The 12,856-nt window shown below is 40.5% G+C and overlaps 1 protein-coding gene across 1 annotated transcript in view; it reads left to right on the forward strand.

Annotated features, from left to right (window-relative positions):
• LRP1B (LDL receptor related protein 1B) overlaps positions 1-12,856 on the forward strand; it is a 749,025-nt gene that overhangs the window by 372,790 nt on the left and 363,379 nt on the right. Inside the window, exons 4-5 of the mRNA XM_054208041.1 lie at positions 3,689-3,808; positions 5,159-5,287. Coding sequence (XP_054064016.1) covers positions 3,689-3,808; positions 5,159-5,287 — 249 coding nt within the window. The remainder of the gene's footprint in view (positions 1-3,688; positions 3,809-5,158; positions 5,288-12,856) is intronic.

Genomic DNA, 12,856 nt, shown 5'->3' on the forward strand with positions numbered 1-12,856 from the left:
ACCTTACAGCTCCTCTGAGTCGTTGTCAAAGGTATCTCCCTTTAGGGGAGATGAGATCAGCAGCGTCTTTGCCTGATTGACTGCTCTCCCATGGGACTAGATACCTGGGAGTTAGAGGAATATGAAAGTCGGGAAGCACACGATTGACGTGGGTGTCTTTGAGAAGGCAGGGTGGCTTTTGCGGTAGAGCTGGAGCACAACTTTAGAGAGGCTCGTTCGTGGGGATGCAGGGAGGAAAAAAAATGCTGCCCTTCATGTCTCCTGTGGAAGAAGGAAAACACTGAACAAAATGACCTAAGTCAGAGCTGGATGAATTGTCAGTACTTCCTGGACTTGGAGAAAATAGATCATCCTAAAGGCACTGACAACTACTTCTGCTACGTGGTATTTCAGCAAATCTCCTGCCTTGCTCTGCAGCTCCACGTCTTGAATTGTGGGTCTCCTTGCGAGCTATAAAGCTCTGTCCCTTTGCTTTCCCTCAGTGCAGCTTCTTCCTTTAAATCTTACGGCAGAAATACCATGCTTTGACAAATTCTGAGGTTTCTGTAGCTGTGATAAAAGCGGAGAGCTCAGCGATGCTCATGCTTCACTGCCTATGTACTTTGTAAACCAATTCACGTTGAGAAAGGGAGACCAAAGGGTGCAGATTTTTACTCTGATCTGAAAGCAACGTAGGAAAGACAATAAATGAGGGTCCCTGGTTTTTATCTCTTTAAATTTCCTATCTGGAGCATTAAAAATATCAGTGTTCGCTGCTTCATGATTTTTCTTTGCTCGCAAGAAGCCTGTTACAGATCTGACCAAACCATAAATGTATACACTGTCTTCCATAGCTTGTCCTTCAATACTTCAAACAGTTCCAGAGGCAAGTAGACTCCATTCTCTTCCAAAGGTTTTCCAGGATCAGTTATTTAAAATGAAGAAAACAAAAGAACTAGTAAGATAGAAGATACATCTGCTTAGCCTTGAAGTTGTTGTATTTTGTGCTTTCCCGCTTGTGGCAGGTTTAGCAGATCAGCAACAGAGTAAAAATGTTCTGGGGCATGAAGGTGGCTCTCACCCAGGCAGTGAGAAAGCTCTTCACTGGACCTGCAAATGGAGGCAAATTACTGTTGTAATAATCTGATGGATAATTTGGAGGAGAGGATTGTTAGTTTGAAGTCGGAAACGTATGGCAGTCAACAGTGCTTCTTCAACGGATTTGTGGGACAGTCTGCTGTGTTTGAAGGACTCCCAGCTGGCCGCCTGGCCACCAGGCTCCCTCCAGGGAAGCTGGTAAAAGTCGTTGTAGTGTAAAACTTGAGGCAAGTGACAGGTTGCTTCTTTGCGTGGCCGCGTAAAATGAGAGATAAAATTTTGTTTTTCTCACATGGGCCAGTGGACATGTATTTTGAGGGGGGAAAATAAATAAATAAATAAATAAATGACCAATATTCACAAGAAAGTGAACGTAAGGACTTGCGTAAGAGAAGAAAGTATTAGTAGAATGCCTCCTCAGAGAAGCCCTTGCTCAAAGCGTAGCAGATGGAATGAGGACACCAACGAAGTTGTGAGAGACAGCGTGAAAAATAAAGAAGCGCAGAAAGAAGGAGGCTTGGGATGTGTGACAAGAAATGTTTTGGGGCAGAAGTGGTCTATCCACAGCACTTCAGTTATGCTTACTGTAAGGACAACGCAACCGTTCTGTTGTTAAAACCCACCCACATGATACTGCAATGATTTAAAATCAGTGAAATGCAAGAGTTTTTTGTAAAAAATGTGAGCAGATAGACTGTTTTTATTAATTTATTAATTTTCCCTTAATGGATCTCACTTGCCAATTTATCGTTGCTGTTCTCCAGCAGCCTTCGCTGGCTGTGTGCGGGTCCCGCTGTTCAGGTTTAGGCTTCTGGCTGGCTGCATCCATTATGGAAAGAGGGCAAACAAGTCAAGTCCCGGTTGTGAGTCAAAGAGTCATCATGCGGTAAAAGCTCCTGGCTGTACAGCATCAGACAAATATTTGAGGAAGAAAATTATAGGTTTTAAAGGGTGGTTGATCCATGTTTGCTTAGAAACTGAAATGTATATGTTGATTTTGTTCAGATAGAAATGTTAAATAAACAGATACCACCTGATCAGCCTGGGTTCCAGCTCCACACCTCGGTGTGCAGCCCCGTTTTAGGGTACCTTTAGGGAAGTTTCCTGGTTTGCAGTCCGCATGGGACTTGTTCTTGGAAAGGTGTGATGGATTTAAGGACTGGACTAGAGACAAAAACCAACGATGGAAGCTACAGCCAACAAATGTGTTATCTTCCTATTCACAAGGGCACAAAAGGCAGAGAAATAACCCGCAAACCACTTGGAAAATGGGCAGATTTAGAGAGTGGAGGGTTTATCAGGCTCTAGTCAGCCTGTGGATTGCGTGGATTACAGAATTCTAGGAAATGCCCTGTGGTAATTGTATGAAATCTCTCTTTTTTTAGAATAGTTGCATTATAGTAAGTAGTAAGTTTGAGTGCCAGCCACATCCACTTTTCTCCCAAAATTGCAGCTCTATTTTGACACAGGCAGACGTTCCAGAATGGAAGCTCCAGGGCTCAGACGCTGGTGCAGACTCCTCTTCACATTCATTTTCATTCTACTCCCAAGCAGAACCTGATGAATAATGATCAGACAGATTAAAACTGTCCACGTATGAAAATACGGATTGCTCTTTTCTGTTAGGACATACCCCGTTACTTTCAGCCAGCCCTGTAACAGAACCTTTCTCTGTCCATTTGCAGGTTAGTTCCTGATCCACCTGCATATAGGCCTGAAAAACATCTTCAGATCAACCTTTAAGCTGTTTTCCTCAATCCCTTTCCTATCGTCCTGGAGGAAAAAATGCAGTTGCTCATTAATGTACTCTTTTTTTGATCAGCAAAATTATCGATACATGTCATACGTCTTAGGGCTGAGAAGTGTTTGACTTTTTTTTTTGGGTTTGTTTTCATGCTGTTTCAGTGTGGAAATCATTGCAGTCTATATTTCTGCAGTATTTCCTCTGGTTGTTAGCATCGTGCCTTGTGCTGATGGTATATATTTAAGCAATAGATCCGATGAAGGACTTCAGCAGTAATGACATGTATAATGTCCACTGTTTATCCAACATTACGTGTCCAACGTTAAATTATTGAACCAGAATGTGTTCCCATTGATTGCCGTGAAGGTGATACGTGTATCAGTAAATCACAACAAGCTTTAAAAAGATAGAAAATCAATTGATATGAGGAATAGGGTAGACATAGATGTTTAAACCTATCTCATAACCTTGGCTGTTTTTTGTAACTATAATATAACTGTGTGAGCTTTGGTGTTTCGGGGTTTTTTTCCAAATCATTGCTTTGACTGCAAATGACTGATGTGCAAAAAATGGATGTCTAAGCAGAGCAACAGTACACCTCGGTAATAAACTTGTGAGCAACTTTTGATAGAAATAAAATGCTGATTTCTATTTATTAACTTGCTGAAATGCAATTTCCAAAGCAAGCATTTTGCAATGTATTATGTGTCATAAGTATATTTCCAGAAACAGCTAACGTAAATGGTGGTGGTGTTTCCTTCCTGAGACGCTCACTTAGATATATAAATATAAAAGTTTCTAAAGTTTGCAATTTAGGAATAATAAACATATTTAGTAATGTTTTACTCTAATTAATATTATTTCCAGAATTGCTGCCCAAATGCCAACAGATGAGTTGCCAATACAGATGTGCCATTACCAGGAACGGCACCAGGTGTTACTGTGGAGATGGGTATGAAACAAGCAGTGATGGAAGAAGCTGCGCAGGTAAACAAGACCTCGGCTGTAACATTAGCACCCGGGTATCCTCATGGTTCCCTGACGGCTGTGCGGGGCAGAGGGCTGGGGTTGGGATGATGAGCACAGCCGCTTCCTCGCCCATCTTCAAAGATGTTCCTCAGGAAGGAGCGTGGGCTTGGGGGGCAGGCAATGGGGAGAGAGTGCCCCCCAAAACGAGAGTCAGGGTCTCCTCTTCGGTGCTTCCGTGCCCCAGTTATTCTGTAGTTACTGGGAGGAAAACATCCTCAGCCAGACTGGAGGAGGTGGGGAGCGTTTCCCCGGGCTGAGACAAGCTTACAGCTCATTTGTGCGAGCCGCTCTCCAGCCCTCACTGCCAGGAGACCCTGGAAAACTCGTAGCATTTCGCCTCACGCCCATAAAGTCACACCTAGATTAGAATTTGATAAATGAACACTCCCGGATCATACAACTTAGCTGGGAATGTTATTTCGGCATAATTAATTGTAGACTGAAATTGGTGTTCTTTTCCATTTTTGAAATATATGACTTCTTAATTCTCTGTCCAGGTATTTGTTTCTTGTTTTATTTTTTCTCTTTTTATAAGCAGATTGGAGTTCTGTTGCCTTATGTATGTGCTCGCTACCAATCACGCCTCTCGCCAAGTAATAGTGCTAAGCCAGATTCTACATAAATATAATTTATTATAAGTTCTTTAGCTCTATGGTTGTCATGTTTTCTGATTGAAAATATATCTGAGGAAATAATTTCAACAGCAGTTTTTAAAAATGTCAATTTATTACTTAAACCCTCAACCGCTGTTAAATAGCATATCTTGATTTTATGGTATTATGCCTATATACCCTAGTTGAGAAAATTGTTCTTTATATTTATTAGAGAAATATATAGGTTTTGATGTATTGGATGATGGTTTAATGTAGAAGTTGTGACAGTTCATTTAAGGAACTAGAAGACATTGCCAGCATAAATAGGTTGAGAAGGATAATCAGTTATTTCCTGTCTTGAAACACTGCTTCATTCATCAACCCTGATAACTAGCGGTCTCTAGTACTAACAAGAACCTAAATGTCTCCCCAACATGCTGTAGACGTTGGATCCTACTTGAACAAATGAACGTTTCATCTTTCAAATTTAATAGCTGTTATACTTGAAAACTCCCGGCTTTCTGTTTGGTTACTGGAATAACTTCAACAGCCAACATCTGTAATAATGCCATGGCTTGAGAAGAGGAAAACATAAAGCATCATACCATAATGACTTAATGACTAAACTTCTTCTCGCAGAATTCTGATTTACTGTTGAATAAATTATTTTTTTTTTCCCTAATCCTTAAACAAGATCTCGTTCATGTCCCTGTAGATTTGAATGAATGCGACATGTATGGAAGCTGTAGCCAGATGTGTATAAATACAGATGGATCATACACTTGCAGCTGTGTGGAGGGTTATGTACTTCAGCCTGATAACAAGTCCTGCAAGGCCAAAAATGGTAAGTTTTAATATCTTTTTACCGTAATGAAAATATTTTGTGTTTTGGTCATATCTAGAGGATAGATATGAAAAGATAGACGGAGATGAACGCCGGAGAGATCGCCTTTCCTTCACTGTGCTACAAAGAGCCACACAACAACCGCAGAACAACTTTTCACATATTACAACAATACTCCAAGGGAAATATTAGAAGTTATTATATCGTTATTATTAATTAAAGTGAAATGCTCAATTCAGCCAAGATTAGAACAGTTCCCAGCTTCCCTGTTCATAAATAAATCAAAGATTTTCCTCACACAAACCAAACAGGCTGTTTACTCTGGGAAGACAACGGAGATAGTGGGAAGGCAGAGGAAATGATCGTGAGGTAATTGTAGCCAGAGGATAAAAAAAGACATGAGATTGCTTTGTCCTTGCAATATCCCAAGAGGTGAATTTTATGATATGCATATTCAAACTAGGCTCTTTGTTACTTAGTGCATGTTTTCATTAGTAATAGTAAATTGGGTATTTGAGGAAATTAATGAATTGTGTTTAATGAAGTGATAATTGTACACAGTATTTTCTTACTCAGCATATTGAATTAACAATGCTTTTATATTAAAAAACCCAAAAAGTTCCTTTGGTGATTATTCAGCGTGTACAATGATTCAGCACACAAGTATAAAGCCTTGTTTGTAATATATTTTTTGAGTCTTCCTTTTTGTAGTTATTTTGCTATCAGAAAATAGGAAGATCTACTGGATTGTTTGAGGCTTCCTCACGTAAAGAGCATTGCTAAATCTGTTCTGACTTGAGCGCCAGCAAGAGTTACAGAGTTTTTTACTGCTTGTACCAAGTTTTTTATTGATTTACACAAGCTGAGCAATTTTTTAAAAATCGACAGCGAAGTATTGTGAGATAAGAAAGTCCATGCAAAGTAAAAATGTTTTAATATTCTTTTTCCTCCGCTGCATGAAACTCAGTAACGCAATTCTAGACCAGGAAACCCGTGTGGTGCCAGTACTGGGCTTGAGTTGAGCCTTTTGAGTTTCCCTTAGATCCAGCAGGCTGGGGAACAACTGAGTGTTGTAGGGAGCTGGCAGTATCGTGGTGGTGGTGATGAAATGAGTCAGATAAACAGAGAAGAACTACTCCTCTGTAGTTCATCATGTTTATTTTACTCCTCTGTACTTCATCGTGTTTATTTTATGGTAGTTTTGATCTTTTCTGTTATTTTCAGAAGGGAATCACTAGTCATTAATGAGAGAAGTCACTGCAGGACAGTACAAATCAAGATCATGGTGCTGCAAAGAAATGAGTGTTACTCATTGCATTGAGGTTTTTTTTGTGTAAACACAACTTTTCCTTGAATTAATGCCGGATTAAATTATCAATATTATGACTATTTGGGACAGATACTTCATAGGCCGCAGAGGTCAAAAAGACACCTGGCACAGTAACGAAGGTGCTTTTATTGCAGAGCTCTGCAAGAGCTGCAGTGACTTGTAAGAGCTTGTGTTGCTTCACTGGGCCCAGCTTACCGTGTGGGAAATTGTGAAGTTTCCATGTAGCGGCAGGTTGCTCTCCTACACCCTTACATTCGTAGCTTCATTGATTTTCTGTTTTTCACAAGTTCCTGCCTTGTAGGATAAGGTTTGAGCAGGGACAAAAACAAAGTGTGGCCCTGAATAAATAGAGTGGTGACAAGTATCCAAAATGTGTAATGGATCACAAGTCAAAAATGAGTCAATGTTGCCCCATTGCATGGGGGAAGAGATACTACCCTGGTATGAGAGGGTATGATAGGACTAATGGCTTCAAACTGGAAGAGGGGAGATTTAGATTGGATATCAGGAAGAAATTTTTCACTGTGAGGGTGGTGAGCCCCTGGCCCAGGTTGCCCAGGGAAGCTGTGGCTGCCCCATCCCTGGAGGGGTTCAAGGCCAGGTTGGACGGGGCTTGGAGCAGCCCAGTCTGGTGGGAGGTGTCCCTGCCCAGGGCAGGGGGCTTGGAACTCAATGATCTTTAAGGGCCCTTTCAACCAACCTGAAGCATGCTATGATTCTATGACTCTATGATTCTACATATAAGTAGAATCCAAGAAATACAAAGAAATCCTGCTACTTACTCAATGCTGGGAAGTCTTCAGCTGGGATATGACATCCAGCAACGGGCATTGCACAAAGCGGATGTGGATCAGTAGAACAGAATCAAGAAAAAAAGGGGTCTTAAGGAAAAAAAAAAAAGGGCATTTAGAAAAATTATCAACTTTTTATTCCTTAAAAAGCCTAAAGAAAATAAGGATGGAAAGAGTAAGCTATCTGCTTTGTCTACATTTGACAAAAGTAGTTGTCAAATAGATAAAGAAAATGAGGTAAGGAATATTCTGTTCTGTGTGTAAAAGCTATGAAAGATAAGAAGCAGCAGTAGAGGTTTAGGTCAGGTTAGGCATTATGTAAAACTGTCAATGTTAATAACAGCAGATCTGCTAAGAATATGAATTTCCGTCCACGCTGAGATCCTAGATACGGTGCAATACGCATCAGCCCTTCGCCACATTTTAGTCGTCTCTGTAAATTGAGTGGGAGGTTTCTGAATATTTATGAGTAGAGACGTGGGGGACACGTTGGGAGGCCCCAGTTGCAGAAGGTGCCGAGCAGGTGACAGGTGTTTGTGAGCACGGGTCTGGAGGAGCCCTGTCCCGGTGCAGGGGACGGGTGCGGTGGCCGCTGGAGATCACCAGCAGCACTTGCACAACCATCTTTCCGCACGCGGTGTGGTACAATTAGGAATGAAGTTCACAGAAGCTACTTTTTTCCTCCCCTTGAGGCAGCCAAATACTTGGCTGTGAAGGTGGTAAGGTTTATCCCTCATTAAATTCTGCATTTTCTTCCTCAGCTCATTTAAATAACTTTGGAGCCGTAAACTGTTAGCTGCACGGTACCTTTGGGAAGGATGTTAAAATAGGTATCAAAACAGCTGGGGGCACGCCATGGTTTTTTTCCAGACTTCTTAACCACGTTGTCTTTTATGAATAAAGCAGCAATTAATGACTTCTTCTGAGGTGAAAATGAAACAAAATACAGCTCTGCTGAACAGAATTTTAGAACTTCTTTGTTTACCAAGTTTCTATGCCTGTATTGCAAGGCCTGCATTTGATGAAAAGAATATTTAAGGAAGCAAAATGAGAGAATTGGAAATCTTTAGCTGAGGAAAAAAACCCTCATCTTTCTTCCAAAAAGTTCCTGGTATGTTTTACACCTGCATAGCCTATCTAGAGAGAAATGCCATGCGATAAGAAACATTTGTCGTGTAGATAAAGCAGGATGAACTCATAATGATTAAAGCAAAAAGTTTTTTTGTGGTCTTTAGTAAACATTCATCGTTCTTAAATTGATTTCACAGCACAGTTTTCGTGCAAAAACTCACAGAACTAAGTTTTGAGGATTTTAGAAATAAAGCAGCCCATTTGTGGGGCATTTCTTGGATAGACATTGAAAATTGATTTCAGAGTAAAATTGGACTGCATTTTATTCAACGCTACTACGTATTTTTCAGACTCATACAATACATGTATTGCTAAGAGCAAAGTACTTATAATTTACAACGCATAGCTCAGGAGAAGGGGGTTTAAGCTGCTTGTAAACACTGAATTCTGATTTTTATTTTTTATTTTTTTTTATCCTTTTCATATCATTGCGGGGGGGGGGAAGCTTGCATTTCTGAAGCTTTTCTTCCAGAGGAGAACTGTTGGCAGAGCAAAACGCCTTAGTTTCTGATTTGTTGTGACATCACTTATTGATCTGTATTTTAGACAAGATCAGGGAGGGGGGAAATGCGAGTCTTTCATCTTTTCCACTACTCTATCTTAAAACATAATTCAAAGGAAGATGCCTTCATTTTAGTCAAGAGGGATGAATCATAAAACTTTCCCGGATTAGAGAGCTATTCACTTCTTATCTTTCCTATAAAATGAAAAAAAAAAGAAAAAAAAAGAAAGAAAACTCATGAAAAAATGACACACATGATGTCCAGTTATTCGAAAAGCTGCTGTCAGCTCCCTGTAACTCATCCTAGATCTGTCCACTAAACTTTTAATCTTTGTGGATTCTGTTCTTGAGAAACAGACAAGCTGTTTTTGTGAGCGAGAAAACAAGAGGTTTTTTCATCTTAGTTCTTGTTTTCATCTGCATTATACAGTACAGTAAGATGCTTTAATTTTTTTTTTTATTTTTTGTAGGAACTTGTAATATTTTTTGTATAGTTTTATCATTAAAATAGTTTGACTCTTTCTTTAATAAGTAATTAAGAAATCAGCCTTTATCTGAGCAACACTGAAATAAGCAGGTTACCTACCCTACTGTGAAAAGACGTGATTAACTGATTCAATCCATTGAATTATTTCATGTATGGGCTGCTTGGAAAATATAATTTCAAGCTCGGTAATCTAGTTTCTGGATATGTTCTGTCAGAACGCAGATGTATTTTTAATGTTTAATAGTGCCTGCTGAGCAGAACCTCTTAGCAGTGCCACGGGTCCTTACCATTCCTTTGTCTGCAGCCAGGTTTGATTACAGCTGTTGCTCAGGAGGTTTGATGCTAATTCTTTTTCAGAATTCCCTTATGTCTTAGACATTAATACTAATATGCAACTTTTCTCCGGAGTTCAGTGAGGTATTAAATCCTCATTACAGTTTTCAATAGGTCGGTTCAAAACGGTGCAAGAAAGGATGTGGTTCTCTATCGCAACCTCGGACAATTGAACTACGATGCTGGCTTTGTAACTGCAAACAGCTCCTGCGTAGCTGCCTCCTCTCGAAGGCTTTATAGATTATAGATGGTGGAAATATCTTACTTAGCACAAAGAATAAGAGCAAAAATAATAACAGAGGATTTTTCACCCTGTTGCTGGTTGGGAAAGGAGTGATTGAGTGCAGAATTAGGCAGCGGTATTCTTTTGTGGGAAGGGAGAAGCTGAGCACAGAGCTGTCAGATGGAAAAAGAATTCCAAAACTTAGTGGGATGGAGATGGAAACACGCCTTTTGTACCAATCTGGAAACTCTCAGGGGTGAGTGGGTAATAGAGACAGAAGCTCTTAAGTCTGGTGCTCTTCTTCTGATGGGTAACAGAACTTTATAAGAAGGCGGGGGGGGGGAAGAGAGATCTATATACACCAGCCACCTACTGACTGCAAAGGGAACTACCTGGCAGCTTTCAAATAAATTTGCTTACTAAGAACCCAACTGCCTTCTCTTTTGGAAAAAGCAAGACTAGGGAGCTTCACTTGTGGCTTATACCACATGAGGTTGTTTCACAAATAAGTTCAGGCCCTTCAGCTGTTAGATATCTTCTGAAATTAAGAAAAAAAACTCTTATGCATGGGTATGACTGATGTATTGGCGGAAGTGAATGTGAGGCAGATGAGGAGGCAGTAAGCTCAGAAAGTAACGCTACAGAAGTGTGGTTTTGCAGATGTCAGTGTGGGATTTACTGGGGAGGGAAATGTCTGTTACAAGGTAGAATATACATTATGGAATGAGAAACAACAGGGAAAGAGTAAATGAGATCCACTTTAGGAAAAATACATGCTGATCTATTACAGCAAAGAACTTCTTTACATAACCAAAAAAGAAGTCAGCAAAAGAGATATTTAAATAAAAGCAGATACTGCCAAAGAATTTCACACCTACTTGTGTGGATTTGAGTGAGACCACTGAGACCGTATTCACTGAAGCATTTTTTCTCTTTAATCAGACTTGCTGATGAAGTATTATTTGTCAAATACTTTGATTTATGCAAATTTTTGTCTCCATTTAGACAGCTGGAATTGTTTGTAAAATTTTGAAAACTTTATTAAGTAGAATGACGTCAATTGAAAGTACTACCTTTCAACACAGCATTTAAACATTGATTTATTCCTTTGAATACAAGCAGATTACATTGGGGTGAGAGCTCTTGACTTGGCAGCACAAGTATTTTTCCCGTAAGCTTGCCACTGCAGTGTGCGTGTCGAGGTTTAGCCCCAGCCAGCAACTAGGACCACGCAGCCGCTCGCTCACTTCCCCAGTTGAGATGGGGAAGAGAATCAGAAGAGTAAAAGTGAGAAAAAACTCGTGGGTTGAGATAATGACAGTTTAATAGGTAGAGCAAGAGCTGCGCACACAAGCAAAGCAAAACAAGGAATTCGTTCACTGCTTCCCATGGGCAGGGGGTGTTCAGCCATCTCCAGGAAAGCAGGGCTCCATCACGCGTAACGGTGACTTGGGAGGACAAACGCCATCACCCTGAACATCCTCCCCCAGCTCTATGCCCTGAGCGTGACGTCATATGGCATGGGATATCCCTTTGGTCAGTTGGGGTCAGCTGTCCTGGCTGTGTGTCCTCTCCCAGCCCCCAGTGCCCCCCCAGTCTACTCGCTGGCGGGGTGGCGTGAGGAGCAGAAAAGGCTCCGACTGCCCAGCAATAACCAAAACCACCAGTGCACCACCAACACCATTTCCCATCCCAAATCCAAAGGCAGCACTGCACCAGCTGCTAGCAAGAAAGTCAACTCCGTCCCAACTGAAACCACAACAGTGACTTTCTATGTTTTAGGGTAATTTTTTTAAATACAACATCCAAAAGTTTGCCCACTTGGCAACATCATTTAATTTAACAAATGAACTGGATGAATAGACATGTTGTAGTGGTGTTGACCATGTTGGCAAAGGACAGGTTTCCATTAAGTGATTCACATGAACATACCTCATTGCAAAATCAGATATCGCTGTTATTCCAGTTAAACCTCAAGCAATTTTTAGGGTCACCATATCTTCCTCTCTCAGAGAATCTTCTCGTAAGGTCCTGCATCACCTCAATCTCGGTTGGAGCAGGAGTCTGAATGCAGAACAACATCTAATAGGAAGGGGATTTTTCAGGAAACAGTTTCTCTCTTAAACACATACTTCTTTCTGATGTTTTTTTTTCCAGTCAATTCACATGATATTTTATGTCAACAGCAGTTCTTCGTTACAAATTGAAGCAGAGCAGTGTTGCCCTACTGTTTCTAATGAAGGAGTTCTTCCCAGGGGAAAAAAGAGAAACTGCTGGCATATGGGTTTGATATAGATGTGCCCCTGACAGTTCTGGATTAAGTGGGATCTTATTTCGGCTTGAAGTACTAGTCTAGATCTAGAACAAGATGCCATGCAATTTGAGCAGTGTATGAAATACACCACGTGCAACAGACTCCTCATCCTACGGAGACGAATATTCATTTGCTGTTGACTAAGTCAGACGCATAATTACGAACCAGCCCTGGGTGTTGGAGACAGTAATGCAATTAAAGATACCCCTAAAGCAAGAACAGCTGCTTTTGTGTACCCAGTAGCGCGCATCGTAATGCTAAAAATACTTTGTCTCAATGAGAATTGTTTGTTCCTCTGTGTGGATAACTCAACTTTTTAAAGTTTTAAGTTGAACTGGAACATTTTGCATTTTAAGATACACATTCTTCACTATCGGGATATTATTGTTTCCTTCATTATTCACATATTGCTCAAGTATTTTTTTAAATTACTAACGGGATTTCTAGGCAAAGTGATT

This window comes from Rissa tridactyla, chromosome 7, assembly GCF_028500815.1.
Source record: "Rissa tridactyla isolate bRisTri1 chromosome 7, bRisTri1.patW.cur.20221130, whole genome shotgun sequence".
Lineage (NCBI taxonomy): Eukaryota > Metazoa > Chordata > Aves > Charadriiformes > Laridae > Rissa > Rissa tridactyla.